We start from the raw sequence: 16,359 nt of genomic DNA, 5'->3' as shown, positions 1-16,359 counted from the left end.
ATATTTTCATATATTTTATGCACTTCCTGTGTGTTCCTTACTTGTGAGTGGCAAATACAGAGGGTGTAGTGAGCTGCCACCACTTTGGCAAGGGAAGATCAGGGCTGGGCAATGCTGCAGAGTTTGGGGGTCACTTGTGGCTCAGGCACCCAGCCCTGCTCCAGAAGTTCTGGAGCTCAGCCCCTGAGAGAGGCACTGCTGCTGCTTCTCTGGTGGACTTGGGATGAGTCTTGAGCAATGAGATGCTAGAAATGAGGGTTTGGCTTTTATCAGAAACAAAACAACCCCAAAATTATAACTTGCTCAGAAGCTTGTGGCTGAACAAAGTGCTGGCTCACAGGCTTTCCCCTATAGTTTAAAAAAAAAGAAGGGAAAAGAAAAATGTAATTTATCTTGATGCTGTTCATAAAACAGAATTAAATTTTAGGCAGCCTCTGGAAATGAAAAGTTCTTAATCTTTGCTAAACAAGAACAATTTATTGTGGGTGCACCCAGAGAATCAGAATGTTATACATGCATTCAGTAGTCATTCTCCTGTCAAGCAAGAAGAAACTGGATTTATTCAAGCAGAGAAAAAAAATTCCAAAACTGTTGAAAGCTTGAGCCTAATGAGGCCTCCACTAGAGCATAAAAGCTGTGCTGTGGTCGGTGCTTGGAAGTCAGCACGTTTTAATATTTTTGTTAAATTTATCTGATCCTTTTGACCCCTCCACCCTGTGATGTATCCAGAATTGTTACATAGCTTCAAGCCATTTGTATCCCTAGAGTTTCATCCCCGATACAGGCACCAGTGCAACTGATTTTTTTTTTTTCTCCTTTAATGATGTGAAACACATCTTGTATGTGAATCATCTGTTATTTGCCAACAGCAGGGATGTGGAGAGCGATGGTGCCCATCCTTTTCAGCATCTTAGAATTCCCAGTGCCCTGGTACCACCTAGATGGCAAAAGAACGAGCTGATTTGTAGGGCTTGGAAATCCGTGCTCTTAAATATCCTCCCCACCTATATGAAGCATCCCTGTCCAGCAAGGGGGTCTGTGATCCCTGTCCACCAAGGGGTCTATGCAGGCAGGAGCACAATGGTTAAAGCGCCCCAGTGTCGGATGGAGCTGCTCCCACTTTGGCTTGTTTACCTTGGCTGCTCATGATATTCTCCCTACGTTCCTCACGGAAGATTCCATTTTTTTTCCCGCAAGAGGGATGAGCTGGTGTGCGAAAGGAGCAGAAAGCAGCCGTTCTGCTCGTTAATGCTCCGTGCCAGGGTCCCGGTGAGCACGGCTGGTCGGGGCTGGGGGGAGATGTGTGCGCGGCGCCCGGCGCACACGGGCATTTGCATTTCAAATCGGCTGAGTCAACACAATGTAATGGTCCTGCCTGCAGGTCCTTAGAGAGCCACAGTAGCTGACAATGTGTGCTTAAAGGGAGGGTCTGCTTTTCTTCGTCTTCTTTTTTTTTTTTTTTATTTTATTTTTTTATTTTTTTTAAGCCGGCTTCCATAGCCAATAGTACCGTTCCAGGCGCCTGCACCGGAGCTGTTTAGCAGATGATTACCCCGTCACGGCGGCCGGGATTTTGTTTTATTTTATAAACACCGTTCATCTGGACAGAAAAAAAAAAAAACCCAAAAAACCAAAACAAACCCCAAAACCGACCAACAACCCACGGCCAAAACTGGCAACACTTCAGAGAGGAGAAGCTGCCGAAGTGTTCGTGCCTGTGCTGCCACTGATGCGAGCAGCTGTTCCCATCTGCACTGCAGCACCGCAGCCTCCACAGAGCCGGAGCTGCCGGGGCTGCTCGCCGGGGGGATTCCGCAGGAAGCCGGCCTTGCTGTCGCCTAGCCCCGAGCCCAGGGCACGCTGAGGATGGGAGGCTCGCAGTCCCTGCAGCAGGCACAGACAGGTGGCCTGGTCCGGGAGCCGTCTGAGGCCATGTAAGTGCGGGTGCCGTGCAGCGCCCGGGCTGGGCGCTGCCGTGGGGGTGTCTGAGGCCTTTGTTCGGCGGGGTGTGGGAGAGCTCCGTGCCGCTGCCAGGGCACCCCGCTCCCTGTGTGCCTGCCCCTGTGCGTTCTGTCTGTCCGTGTTTCGGCTGCCTGGTCAGTCAGACACAACGAGCATTGCCAGAGAACAAAACCCCAGCCCCTTCCCCGTTCCCGAGCCCACCGCCACCTCGGTGTTTTCGGTTTAAAACGCCCAGCGTGGAGCTCCGTTTCGCTGGGCTTTTTTCAGGGCTTCTCTCTGCACGGATACTGTGTTTCTTCAGCCTCAGCCTTGTCACATCCATCCCTGCCATGGTGTTAGATCCTCTGTGAAGCATAAGCAAGGTGTCCTTAGGTCTCTCCTCGCTGAAGGCCGGCTCGCAAAGATTTGCTGGGGGAGGGAGGAAAAAGGAGACAATTTGTGCTTGTTCAGAGAGAGTTAGCACTTTTCTGGGTGGCTAAATCACGTATAAAAGTGCAGAAATGTGCATGTGCATGCAGGAATAGCAGCATCGTTTCCCATTTGTAAATAGATTTTGTAGTTTATTACTAGAGGATTTGTCAGTTTACTTAGCCAACAGTCTTTTCTCCTTAACCCTCCACCCCAGGCTGGTAAGCTGGAATGCTAGAGCATGGACCTTACCTCTGAACAGGTTTTAGAAGGACTGCTTTGTGTCCTTTTGTCATTACAGTTATATAAATCACATTTATCTTAACATGTCTGACTACTGTGTCCATTACTGAATATGTATTTTGGTTAAGTTTTAGGTATTTATCCATTAGGGCCTGTCTACAAATGAACCTCATACAGGTCTCTTTAAATTTTTTTTTCAATTTATTGTGTGCTTGTTAAGGTAGCTCTGATTATGGTTGAAACATCATTTGTGTGTTTGAGGTAAGTGCTTCAGAGCCATTGGGGAATGATAGAGCAGTAACTGATAGTTTTGCCTCTGTAATAGGCCTTACAAGTGGGTATCTGCTCCCTGTTGTCATATTCCAGTACATCAGCAGATAGCTTTGCTTGACAGTGTCTTGTTATATTTGTAAGATACAGGCCTAACAGCATTTCTGCATCCTTTGTTCTTTTGATGCGTAGCTTCAGCAATTAACATTTTTCCCCCCTATAGTTCCATCCGACATTCCTATAAAAATCATCTATTTTAATAATATGGTGGAATAAATGGATGCCTCATTGTCTTTAAAGCACTATAAATGACATTTTCATTTGCACACACTGCTGTTGATTATTAACAGCGGTCCAAGGACTGGGCAATAAAAGACATGTTGCTAAAACAGTGTTCAGGCTTTTTGTCTTCAATTTTCACAGCCTTTTAACAATGCATTCTGTTGGATGAGCAAGATCAAGGTGTGTGTATATATATACTTATATATATATAAATGAAGGTATATATATTTGTACCTTTGAGGAGTACTTGAGTAAATTACATTGTCATCTCTCTCAATGACTCCTTTCATATACAAACCTACTCATGTTTTGCATTTAGTCATTCCTGTGGGGTTTCAAGATGATCTTTTAAGGGCTGACATAATCAACAGATGCACTTTTAGCACAGGCATCATTCAGTAACTGTTGATGTCATTGGGAAGAGTTTGTGGAAGGTATTACTAATCTTGTATTAAAAAAATCACCAAGAGGTCGTGCTGCTTTCTTCAACTAAATACTCTTCAAAATGAGATAAGAATGGTGGTGTTTCTCTATCATGGGCCTGTTTTATGAAACAAGAACATCCTTGTAGCATGTCATGGTCATCAGTTCTGGTGGGAGGTTTTAACTTTCTACTCTTATCACTGTAACTTTTACCAGTGCTTTTTAAATGAGGTTGCATTTGGCTTGCTTTGCACACATAAGCAAATTCCTTAATGGCAGTGATGGCTCAGAGGCAGAAACATCTGGCCACATCCCAGGCAAGTTGGGCAGCTGCCCACGCAGTTCCAGCATCCCCGAAGCCATCACTTCTGCCATCAGCAGAGGCTGATTGCCCTGAGGAGAGCTGCTCCACAAAGGGAGAGCAGGGTTGGCTTTGCCTGCCCTGAGTTCATTAGAGTAGGGGGGTGTCAGTCAGGAATCATTACTGGACTAGAATAGCATCAAAAAAACTACAGAGGCAAATTCCTTAAATAACTGCTGAGTTCCTCCAAAGTATCCTATGATGGACTTCTTGATTAAACACTAGGGAAAGTTGTAGAAATAAATTGGTGTTAGAACCCATGCTGAAAAGGGGTCTAGGTTAAGATTTTAACTATGATTAAATATGCCCTTTTTGCATGCATATGCCAAATTCCCAATTTTAATGTAAATTTGTTTCAGCCAGGATAAAAGTGTTTGCAATAAACCCACTATTGCTACTGACAGCCCGGGTGTTCTGTTGCTCATTGTGGATTGTTAGCACTCGCTGGCAGCAGACAATTGCCCTTTTATTTAAAGAAAAAAGAAAAGTCAATTTGGAATGATAAAAAAGGGAGAGCCCAAGGGAAGCCCCTGACAATAAAAGTTAACTGCAGATGAAAGTGGGGTGGCTCAGACCTCGCTGCTGACGTTATGAGCTCTGTCATGTGCTTTGCAAATCGCAGCAGGCACCCTGGTGGTCACAGATTGAGCTCAGTCAGGGGCACGTTTCCATCAGATAATAGGAGTGGGCCCTGCTGAAATAAGAGCCGGTGACAGTGAGATGATGCTCAGTGTGCACGGGTCTGTTGGGTGCACACACAGCCGGAGATGGCATCCGTGTGTGCTCTGTCTGACATGCCAGTGCTGCCCTGCTCAGGGTGCGAGCACAAATCAGCTTGCCAAGTGCTGCCACCTTCATCTTCAGTGCTTTTATTTGTAAGAGCAGTGTATTTCTATCTCTTGGCAACGTTTTTAAGTATTAGCAAACTGGAAACGTTGCTAGGGTTTTAAATGCTGGGAGCTCTTAGGCATTTGTCATCCCTGAAATGTATTTTTTTAAGGGGAAAGGGTTTCTTTCTCCTGAGCACAAACCACACCTTGCTTTTCTGGTTGCATTATGGTTGCTGTCCTTGCAGCAACTGGCAGGATTTACATTCAGTGCCCATTTCTTGATCAGCCAAAGGGGTGCTGATGTGTTATTTCCTCCCATCAGGAGCTTTACATGCTGCGTCTCTAACGTTTGCATCCCTTGCCAATCCAAGAGGAAAATGACTGAAGCCTGGGCCAGCTCCCACTGAAGTTGATAGTGAAATGCCCACTGACTTCAGTGGGAGCTGGAGCAGGCTCCAAGAAAGAAATTGAATGTCACTGATCATTGGTAGCAGGCCAAGATGCTGGTGTCCCAGTGGGTTGTTTTTCAATATTTCTTCTGCTGCGTGGTCTTTTGTTTGTTGGTTACAGGAGAGACTCAGAAGAATTTAAACTGGATTGTCTCAGCCTTCTGCACAGGAGATGTGAGCAGTTTTCTTTGTGTAAGGGTCTGTATACACATGTATTTATAAAAGTTATCGCTCCATATGTGTAAAAAAACAGCCCTTGCTTGTCTGTCTTCCAAACATGGAAGAATCCATTGTGTGGCTCTTAAAAGTTTGAAAGAAATCAGTCTGGTGAAATATTTGCACAGTACTCTATGCTCATACAGAGGAAAATGGTCCAAATAAATATATATACATGGAAGAGTGGGATATATATATATATAGATAAAATTTAAAAATATTGAAGGAATTTGGATCTTGGGAGGAAGGGAAGCTGATGTTACCGAATTGATATTTAGTCTGAGTTAATCCCTTGACAGACAGTTCTGCCTATTGTCAGCTTATTATGTAGAAACATAAATGTTTTCTTCTTCCCCTTACTGACAGCCTTCAGTGAGCATCCCCCATCAGTAATTAGAGGATGCTCTATCTGCTGGGCTTGTCTGCTAAACAGGGTGAATTGCTGGAAGCCATGGGGATGTTTTACTTAAGATGTACCAGGAGTAACGAGGAGATTCTTCTGTCAAGCTTCCCTGTCTTTCATTCCAGCCTCCCTTGTTTGAGCCCAAAGGATCTCATCTCTGAAGTCAATGACAGCACTCCCTTTGATATGAGAGGTGGTTACATCAACCACTTCTTCTGTCACTGGAAGTAGGCAGGTCACATTTAGCCTTGAAAATAAAATGAAAAGACCCCAGCCTCCCTCAGCCCTGTGTTAACAAGGCACAGCACACGTCTGGCAAACCCATGTGTGCTCTAAAGCTCTCCATACGGAGTGGGCTGCCCTATGCCACGTGTAATGGAGCTGCTGTCATCTATTATGGATTATGACATGCAGGCAAATTGGAAAATAAAAACTGATGTGAGGTGGTAAAAACATGAATGAAAAGGCATTTCCTGCACATGCATTGTGGCTGTCATTTACCAGCAGAGCTGCTTCCCTGGCTGCAAAAGGCTTTTTTGCTTTTTGCTTGCCTTGACCCAGCACTCAGAGGAACTGATTGTTAGATTTAAATCAAAGATGCTCTTCAGCACTGTGTCTTTCAAGAGGTAATAGTCTGGGTGCTTTGAATGTTTCTCTAACATGATTACAGCATCCAGAAAAGCAGTTCTGTCTCTTACAAGCACATTTCCTTTGTTTTAAAACCATACACCTATCATTTTTGTATTTGCTTATGTCTTATGGGTACTGTTTCCTTATCCACCTCTGATGATTTGTGAGGATTTAGCTATGTACCAAGCTTCTTATGTAGCCCAGGTAAACAGGATTTTGAGTGGCAAGAGGCAGAGTTGTAATTACAGCTAGAAATTCAATGCAGTTTGCATTCTCTTAGAGAAAGTGGGCGGGTTTGCTGTAAGAAGCAAACAAGCAAATGTATTTTTACTTTGGAAAAAGCAAAGAAAGGAAAAGTGTAATTTCTCTCCAGATCCTTAAATGCTCTTAAGCAACCATCTGAATTTAGTAGCAGGCTATGGATATCATGTTTTGTATTCCCATTAGAACCAGTTTAATGGGGAAAAAATTGAATTAGTTTCCTTTTTCCGCTACAGTCTTAAATTTTCTTGTAAGGCAGGTTTTGGCCTGAGAGCCCTCATTGATGGTGACACTAGATATGACAGTGAGATCCTTCCTTGGCTCTGGAAACCTAATTGGAGTTTGCATGTGAACTGAATTTTGGTTGAAGCAACTGTGGATGTGTTTGAGACAGACCTCAGGACAACTGTAGAGCTCTGTTCCTTGTTTGTTGCTGCCCTGCAATATTGTTTGCTATAGCTCCTCTCCCTCTGCTGCAAGGAGTGATTCAGGGGATGAATGGATGCTTGGGAAACCTCTTTGAGAAGAAGAACTGGGGCTGTTGGTTCTGTTGGGGCAAATATGTAAACTTTGAGAAAATCTGTGTCTTTCCAATTTAAGCTTATTTGATTTTGATTAATCGGAATCCTTAGAGTTACATCCATATTTACACGGTACAGTTTTCCTAAACAAAAGCAGCTTTTTTTGTAGGGCTTAATGTAAACCAGGTTGTATCTGACACAGGGTACAATTACAATCACATGAGCTCCTGCTCCTTCAGAGCTTTGATTTCCTTCAGCATAAAAACCTGCATTTATTGGTCTTGTTAATAACAGCCCATTGCTCTCCTTCGAAATGAGTCCAGCATTGTGCTGGGAAAAGGGTTTGGTTGCTAAAGGAGAGGAAAGATGAGCAAGGAATTCAGATCCCTTTGTTTAAGTTGCCAAGTGCAGGAGCAAAGTGGGAGCCTGGGAAGGGAAGGTTCAGGCTGCTCCTCACCTGGCTGAGCTGAGGGCAGCCCAGCTGGTGAAATAAATGCCACTGGAGATCAGGGATTTGCTCTTTCCATCACACTGTGGGGCTGAGCTGGTGCTTCCTGAGCTAGGGAAGGGAAGGGAAGGGAAGGGAAGGGAAGGGAAGGGAAGGGAAGGGAAGGGAAGGGAAGGGAAGGGAAGGGAAGGGAAGGGAAGGGAAGGGAAGGGAAGGGAAGGGAAGGGAAGGGAAGGGAAGTTTCCCTGAGAGTTGCAGCATCACCGAGTGTGCCCATGGGAGAGGTGAATGAAGGCAGTGGGAAGCCCTCCAGAGCTGCACTGGGCTGGAGGAGCAGCTGGATCTCACCCACCCGAGGCAGGAGATGGAATGAGTAGAGACCAAGCAGAGATTTTGTTGTTCTTGTTAAGAGGTCAAGATATATATTTTTTGTTCTTTTTTCCTACTGCTTGCTGGCCACGTGTCTGTCCATGCAGCTGCTTTAGGTGTTGAAATAGAGGAGTAAGGGTCAGAGAGGATCTTGCAGAGTTCTTTAGGGAGGCTGTGCAGGGGCCAAAAAAGGCAGAATATGGAGCAGGTTGAAGGCAGAGGGTCTCTCCTCCTCTGTTTCCTTTTCAGTAAAGGTTCTCCCCGTGTCTCTTCTCCACCCCCGTGTAATCCTTGTCTCCTTTCTGAAAGGAAGGGCCGTCCACAGGCACTGCAGGGGCACAGCCCGTTCCACACCCCCTGTTTTCAGCATCTCCATGCTCCCAGGATTAACCAGACCCCAGGAATGGTGGGTGTCACACATCCACCCGTGCTGTTCTTCCCCTGGTCCTGCTTGGAGCTGCGTGGCAGGGCTGAGAGGTGGCTCTGCAAAGCCACATTGTTGCATTTAAAAGGTGGCTGCAGTAAACAAAGCAATTCCCAACCTGTGGCTCTGGCTCCTGATGAATTATTGATCTGTTTCCCATTGGTGATGCTGTGTAGCAGGAGCACAGGATGCTTCTTCATGGGGGCACAGTTCACATGAAGATGATTCCTGGATTAAAATTTTAGACCTTGGGACTAAAAGAAGAGGAAAGATACCTGCCAGGGGTATTAAATATTTCAGCATCAACCACAGATTGAAACCCCAACCCCTAACCCACTAGGGTGAGCAAAGTGCATCACTGGCTGGGATTATTGTGTATTAACTGGTTATATTTGTTTTAAGCATTTTCCACCTTTGATATTGGGGTAGCCTGCATCTTTCTTAAAAGATTTCTGTGGTTGAATATTCAGCAGCCTCTGGTGATTTAGGGACACATTAGTATATTTGCAGTTGTGATGTCTGAAGAAGAGTGCCTTTAATTAAATTGCTTTTTCCTGTTGTACCTCAGAGAATAAAGCATCTGCCTGAGAAGAGCGTAGGGATTTACAAAACAATTTCAATTCTGAGTCCCGTTTCTGTGGCGTAGATATTTTCATTATTCAGGCTGAAGCCAGTAAAAGAGAAAGCAGGCTGGCCAGAAAGGATGGAGGATTGTTTTATTATTCATTTATATCAGTGGTGTTGAAAAACATACCCTGCCAGATCTCAGGAAAAGCAATAAAAAGGAAAAATGTAACATGATTTAAAGCAATATGGGGAACTTCTTGCTAATCAGTTAGAAAAATGATTTAAGTAGATTGAAGTGCTGCTGTAAGTGTGCCATGTTATATCCCGCAGTCTTTTTTCCTTCAGATGTGGTTTCCCACAGCTTGAGACATTTCTCTAGCATTGCTGTGTGAAAGCAGGAAATGGCTTTTGTTGGGGGAGTGGGAATTTGGCTTCTGCACAAAATGTGCTCAAAATTGCTGAATAAACAAGGAGAAAAAGCAGGAAAAAATAATTCCTTCTTCCCATTTCAGTTATGGTAGGAAGACTGCTTATAAGACAATAGGCTAAAACCCAAAATTCAACATTATTTTTAAGATGCTTATGCCCTTTTAGTTCTCCTCCACTGCAGTTCTAATCCTGTTCTCTAAATATAGCCATCCTGTGAGGAAAAACGGGCCTTTTTATAGCAAGTGATTAATGTTTAAGGTATTCCTAGTTTTCTTTTTGCAATCTATTACAGCAGACACATTTCCAAACTGATCTGTGTGGCTTGGATAACACACAAGGTACTACTTTCCATTGCTGAAGTCCCACATAATGCTCTGAAAGGGGAAGCCTAGCATTTTATTTCTGTTATCTCACCTATGTTAGAAAAGAAAATGCAGATTCTTGTCTCTGAGCTCAGACACTGAGTTATCCCAGCACTCCAGCTTGGAACCCCCATGACTGGAAGAGCTGAGAAGTGACTCAGTGGCATCAGAGCAGCAGTGTGTGACCATATTCACCCCTTCACAGCAAATCCACCCTGCTGTCCATCACTGACACCTCAGCTGAGATCCTCTGGGGCAGCTTCAGAGGGTTTGACACCCTCTGGGCTCAGGGTGAGGGGAGGCACAGAACTGCTCAAGGCAGGGGATGCCTCTGGCTGCAGGATCACCCTCCTGCTTGTGTCCCAAAATTCAGCCTTGCATCTCTCACCTGCCTCTGGCTGCAGGATCATCCTTCTCCTTGTGTCCCAAAATTCAGCCTTGCATCTCTCACCTGCCTCTGGCTGCAGGATCACCCTCCTCCTTGTGTCCCAAAATTCAGCCTTGTGCCTCTCACCTGCCTCTGGCTGCAGGATCACCCTCCTCCTTGTGTCCCAAAATTCAGCCTTGCATCTCTCACCTGATTCTGGCTGCAGGATCACCCTCCTCCTTGTGTCCCAAAATTCAGCCTTGCATCTCTCACCTGCCTCTGGCTGCAGGGTCACCCTCCTCCTTGTGTCCCAAAATTCAAACTTGTGCCTCTCACCTGGCTCTGGCTACAGGATCACCTTCCTCCTTGTGTCCCAAAATTCAAACTTGTGCCTCTCACCACACATCCTTGTGGGCTGAAAAGGGTCATCTTTGTTGTAATAGTGGTTGTTTTTCTGGGGAGCTGTGCTTTCTGTATGAATATTTAAGCTGAAATAATATTAAAATCTTCCTCTGGAGAGGGGCTGCTGCCCTGCTTTCTGCACACATCCCTGTCAATATGAGCTCTTGTGTCGTTTCGGTGGAATGGGATTTATTTGACATTTTAAGTGAGAATTGGATTCTCATTTTCAGTGAGAATTGCAAAGGATGCTTCTCTGCGGCTTCATAGCTCAGGCCATAAAATGAACATGTGATGTTATCCTGCTCTTGGGTTGAGCAGAAATTCTCTGCTGAGGAAGGAGCTGCAGATGATTTTGTGGAATATTACTCTGAATGCAAAACATGATTTTTGTTTAAACCTTCCAGTTTTGATTGCATTCTTTTACAAAAAGCTTTTTTTTAGAAAATGGCCCTCACTTTCTCTGTCCTACAGTATTGTTTTTAATTAGTGTTTTAATGCATCAGAAAGACAACATGATAAAGAATGAAGATACCAAGGAAATAAACCTCATCCCAGTTCATGGATTTCTTCTATAAAATGATTTGAAATTGCTGTGATAAAAGAAGCTGGAGTCATACTTTCCATTGAACCATATCCTGTTTTAAAGCAAAAATAAAAGAGATCTGGTAACTCAGCAGTGGTGACTGTTATAAAATGAAAATGAAATATTTAACATGATTTAAAGCAGTATGGGGAACTTCTTGCTATAAGGTAGGACTAGAATTATTTTCCAGCATTATTGTTTAAGCTGAAATAATGCTGTGGTGAAATTATGGCTTTGTTTTGATGGTCAGACTTTGCAAGGCAGGAATCTGTAGAATGTGGCAGGAGTGTTGCAGGTGAGTAGCACAAGGTGTGATTGCCTGTTCTGTGCACATATTATATGATATATAGATTCTGTACGTGTGCCATACACACCAGCCAGCAGACTGAAGGATTCCCCTGTAAGGTGATGCACTTTTCTCAGCACTAGAAATCTGAATTTCCACTGACTTCTGGTCAGAGGTCTGGGGCATTGTGCACATCACTGGAGCAGCCCCTCAGAGACCAGTACCCTGTGGTTTTCCTGTGTCCACCTTGCAGGTACCAAACATCATTTTATTACATTCTCAAGGCTTTATCCTCATCCTGTGCGTGCACATCAGTAATAATGTTCCTGTGGGATGATGGTGTCTGTGGGAGCAGGATGTGAGCTGAAGGAAAGCTTGGTGATCTGTTTCCTTCCCAACATCATCTTCTTTTGTGGCTGGTCTCCTCACAGTATGGGTTTGTTGTGAATTTATTCAATCCTAGGATGGGTGATCTTGTCACTTTTCCCTGGAGTAGTGTGAGAGAGGTCCATTAATAGTTAATGGTCAGAGATGTGTCCCTGAGGGAACTGTCCTGTAAATGGACTGTGGTGACACTAAGTGACATGCTGGTACCTCCCCCAGCTCCTGATTTGATACAAGCATCAGATCCAGCTCTGGGAGCATTCCCAGGGGGCAGAGGCAGCAGGACAGATGGCTTTCCGTGGTCCATGAAGTGTCACCCATCCAGCAGGCTGGGCTGAGGTTGCAGGCTGTGCTCTGCTCTGGGCCAAGGGTTCTCACAGAATCAGAGTGGCTGGAGTTGGAAGGGACCTCTGGAGATCATCTGCTCCAAACCCCTGAATTTGGGGGGCCCTGAATTCTTTTGAGACATCCTATAATTCCAAAGGTATGTTTTATTAGAGAAAGGGAAAACAGTTTGTGAGGTTTATGCCTCTAGAGCATAATAGAAAGTTTGTGAGGTTTATGCCACTCACCACATATATTTGCATTGTTTTCTAAAACCATGTATTCAGCAGATCTGTGGGTGCTAGGTTTGATAGGTAGACTAATTCCAATTTGGTAGACACCAAATATTAATACCTAACATAACCAGATAATTCCACCATTGCATCTCTGTTTTCTGTGGGTTGCTGTACAAATTTAATATCAAAATTTAAATCTGTAGGGATGTTTCATATTCAAAACATGAAATAGCTAACAATCATGTTAAAATAAGCTAATTATTGGGGAATGTCATGTTAGTTGGAAGTCACTGAATAGGCAAATATTATGTAAAAATCACAGCATAGAAAGTTGGCACATCTTTGGTATTATCCCAACCTAGTGCTGGGATTAAGAAAATGACCTTTTGTTGTAGCTGTAGAACATTTCTTGGTCCTCTTGAGTAGGCCCTTGGGTCAGCTAATAGCTGCTGACCTGAAGTGGTAATTTGATCTCCAGGAAAGGAATTACCATTTGGGCTCTCCTGATGTTCTTGAATTATGATGCAGGGCTGTGTTTGTTACAGTCTGAAGAAAAAAAAAAAAGACTAAAAGACAGTGTATGTCTCTGTATTAGGTTTGTGTAACTGAACCACAAATGATGCCACAAGATGAATTATGACAGATTGCCAGTTATTTAATTTTATATAAACAAAAGGGAAAAGCCCTCAAATATAAAATGTAATGAGCAGTCATTTCCCCCCTCTGGACTCTGCATGCATTTACAAGAATCTGTCCATGCTGTTTAAAGGCCCCAGCCTGTCTGGGTAAGGCAGACTTGAACTGAGCTCCCCAAGAGCACTGAACTTGATGAATTTCAAAGGTCCCTTCCAACCCAAACTTGTTTTATGATTCTGTGTATGTGCAGCAGTTCAGAGGCAGAGCTGAGAGCAGGACTGATCTTCATCTGGAGAGATGTATTGCTGGAACATCCTGCCTTGGTGTTCTTTTTGTGTTGTAGCTTACTTGGGTTTGGGGGATTTTTAAGAGAAGATCATTTTAACCATTGAAAATGACACCTGGAAATCTGAAAGAGTTTTATCAGATTTTTACAGTGAATGAGCTTTGACTGAAATGAATGCATTTCTCTGTCTGCCTTGTCTCTCTGGCTTTAGAAACTCTAAAGCTTGGAGTTCCTGAGTGTCTTTCCAGATCTATCAGCCTGTGTGGGCCTTGCCACTGCAGTAAAAGTGCCTGCTTAAGTAACACACAACCAGATTGACCTCAGAAGGATGCAGCCACTCCTGCACCCTTGGTTCTGGGCTCATCACTAAACCACACCTGAATTATTCATGCTGGCTTTATGAGGATCATCTCTGAAAATGATCGATGGAGGTGAAACTACAGAACTCATTCCTCCTTTTTATTTCCAGCTCATCTCCCAGTGGGAGATACCCAGAATGAAAGCCAAAATTAATCTTCAATACTAAATTGAACAATCTAAAAAGTTGGTTGTTTTTTTTTTTTTCTCCTTTTCTCTCTGATTGAGTTTCCTCTCATGGTGCATGATAAATTGTTCAGTAAATATTCATGTGAAATTTATACCTTAAATTTATGATGTAACAGCTGCAAATGCTTTGCAGGGCCGGGCCTGATGGAATCTGTTTCCTTCAGGTCCTGCCACAGATGGTGCTTTTGCATTAGCACTGCAGTGTTTGCTCATCTGGGTCCTTCATGCCATGGCCTTGGACTCTGTTTGCCTCAGGTCCCTGCCAGTACCTGGTGCAGGAGCTGAGAGGATCCCCTGGTGCCAGATTCCTTGTTTGAGTCCTGAGGCTCAGGGAATAGGTCTGCAGAGAGCTTTAATGAGGTTTACATTTCCTGGAGGCGATGGATGTACTTGGACAGACGTTTTCCCCTTGAGCTGCAGCTCTAGCCAGTTGTAAAGAACATGGGGATCTAAAGATGAGCTGGGAAAAAAAAGACAAAATACCCATTTCTGTCTCCTCTCCCTCAAGGAGTCCAGCTGTACCTCAGGAAAAGACTGCAGGAGTTACTACCAGCTAAAACTGGTCAGGGAGGAATTGCTCATCTTCTGAGTCCTCAGTCTCTCTGTACACCTCCAAATGTCACTCACACTACAATCAGAGGGCAATCTGCAAACATCCAAATAAACCTTTGCAGTCCTTGCTTTCATTGCATCTCCCTCTGAGCACTCTTGGGTGGCAGTGGAGCACAGTTTGGTTTTGTTGTTGTGTGTGTGTTGTAAGATTGCCTGGTTTATTTCCTCCCAATGTGTCCTATTTCTAAATACAACATGAGAATGAAATTGCCATGTCAATAAAATATAGGGCAAAAACAATTGGTGAACAGAGTTTTTTGAGCAGCAGGGAGAAGGTTGAGTTTATGGAGTGCTGGAAGGGCATCAGTGATATTGCTGACAGGTAGGAGAGACCTCAATTAATCCAGGTCACATTCCACTAATTAAGGAAATAAACCATACTTTTGCCTAAGTGCAAAGTTTGGAAGAAAATGTGCAAATTGAAATAGAGTCTGTTCACCTTTGTTTTTGTGGAGCAGATCCTCCTGAAGCCAGTCTTCTTGTTAGCTGTGGATCCACAACCCTGGCTGATGGAGAGCAGCTCCTTTGGCTCCATCTCCCTCTCCTCGCTCCCAGCACAGGCAGCACTCCTCAGTAATGCAGCTCCAACTCCTGGCTTCAGAAATTCATAATACCACCCCCTATTTCCTCTCCAAATTGTTCATATTGCACATCAATAGATCAGTGCTCCATAAAGTAGTCAGGCATGTTTGGTTTTTTTCCTGAAGCAGGCTATACACTAAATAGAAATTCTATATCGATTTAGCATTAAATGAAGTCACCCTACAAAAGCTGTGGAGCTCCCTTGACACATCCCAGTTCCAGTTTTGCTCCCTTGAGCATCTCCGTAGGAGGTGATGCTCCTGAGCTCAGTCGTCATGTCAAAGTCCTGCTTTTAAATTTCTTTTATATTCTCTTTCCCTGCTATGGAACGAGAGCAGGGAGCAGGGTGGCACTGGCTGTGCTGCTGCAGTGTCAATATTGGAGGAACCCAAGGCAGATGGCAGCATTCCCACCACAGCCCAAGGCCACAGCTCTGTTGAAAGCCACTTTTTAATGAATTGAGTTTTCTGGTGGCAACTGGGGTGACCTCACTCACTTCAGAGCTGTGTCTGCCTGGCAAGGGCAGGCAGGGAGGAGAGGCTGGGGAATGAAGAAATCTCATTCTTACTTTCCAGCTACACTGACAAAAAGGCAATTTTTCCTTATGGAAATCGGGGAGGATTTCAGTTGTAAGAACCTGTGGTTTATAAAAAAGGTAATGTAACTTATGAGGCTGGGTTTCCACATGGCCAGAGGTGAGGAAGAGAGGTCAACCCTGGTTCTGCCTTCAGTATTTCCTCCAGAGATTTATGTAACAGGCTGGGCAAGAGCTCAGACTTCCCATATGAGAGTGGGAGTGCTCAGGCTCCTCAAGTTGATGCCAGATTTCATTGGTCTGGTCTGATTCTTGGATTTCCCTGTTCTCCCCTGCTGTGGGACCCCATTCTGTATGTGCTAGATTTACTGTTTACTGGTGTCTTTCAAGAAGGGACATGAAAGAGACAGACTGAAAGAATGTTTTGTGACTTCTATGATCTGTATTTTTTCAGTTGTTATGTATATAATCCAGAGGATACAGGTGGAAAGAGTTGTATGACATGTTATGAAGGTAAGCTCCCACTATTGTCCCAGACTCCTTCCTGTAGTTCCCACTTCATCACTGCCCCACAAACAAGTCCTGCAGCCTCACACTCTGCTTCATCCTTGGCTGGAGCTTCAGAATCATATTCTAGAAGGCACAAAACTCTTCCTTTGCTGACAACCTTCCCACAGCTGGACCTGTGGTGGCTGCTCCTTGTGCAGCTTTGAGTTGGTGCC

At 44.3% G+C, this 16,359-nt stretch overlaps 1 protein-coding gene across 4 annotated transcripts in view; it reads left to right on the top strand.

The window, feature by feature from the left end:
- The first annotated feature begins 1,215 nt into the window (after positions 1-1,215).
- Positions 1,216-16,359, top strand: part of TACC2 (transforming acidic coiled-coil containing protein 2) — a 57,385-nt gene continuing 42,241 nt past the window's right edge. For 3 of the 4 annotated variants that reach the window (XM_054637726.2, XM_077182799.1, XM_054637724.2), the window contains exon 1: positions 1,216-1,934. In XM_054637726.2, the coding sequence (XP_054493701.2) occupies positions 1,867-1,934 (68 nt within the window). In that variant the 5' untranslated portion in view covers positions 1,216-1,866. The remainder of the gene's footprint in view (positions 1,935-16,359) is intronic. The other variant, XM_077182800.1, reaches the window with a different exon arrangement.

The sequence above is a fragment of the Agelaius phoeniceus genome, chromosome 9, assembly GCF_051311805.1.
Source record: "Agelaius phoeniceus isolate bAgePho1 chromosome 9, bAgePho1.hap1, whole genome shotgun sequence".
NCBI lineage: Eukaryota > Metazoa > Chordata > Aves > Passeriformes > Icteridae > Agelaius > Agelaius phoeniceus.
This window is presented reverse-complemented; position numbering and strand designations above follow the sequence as displayed.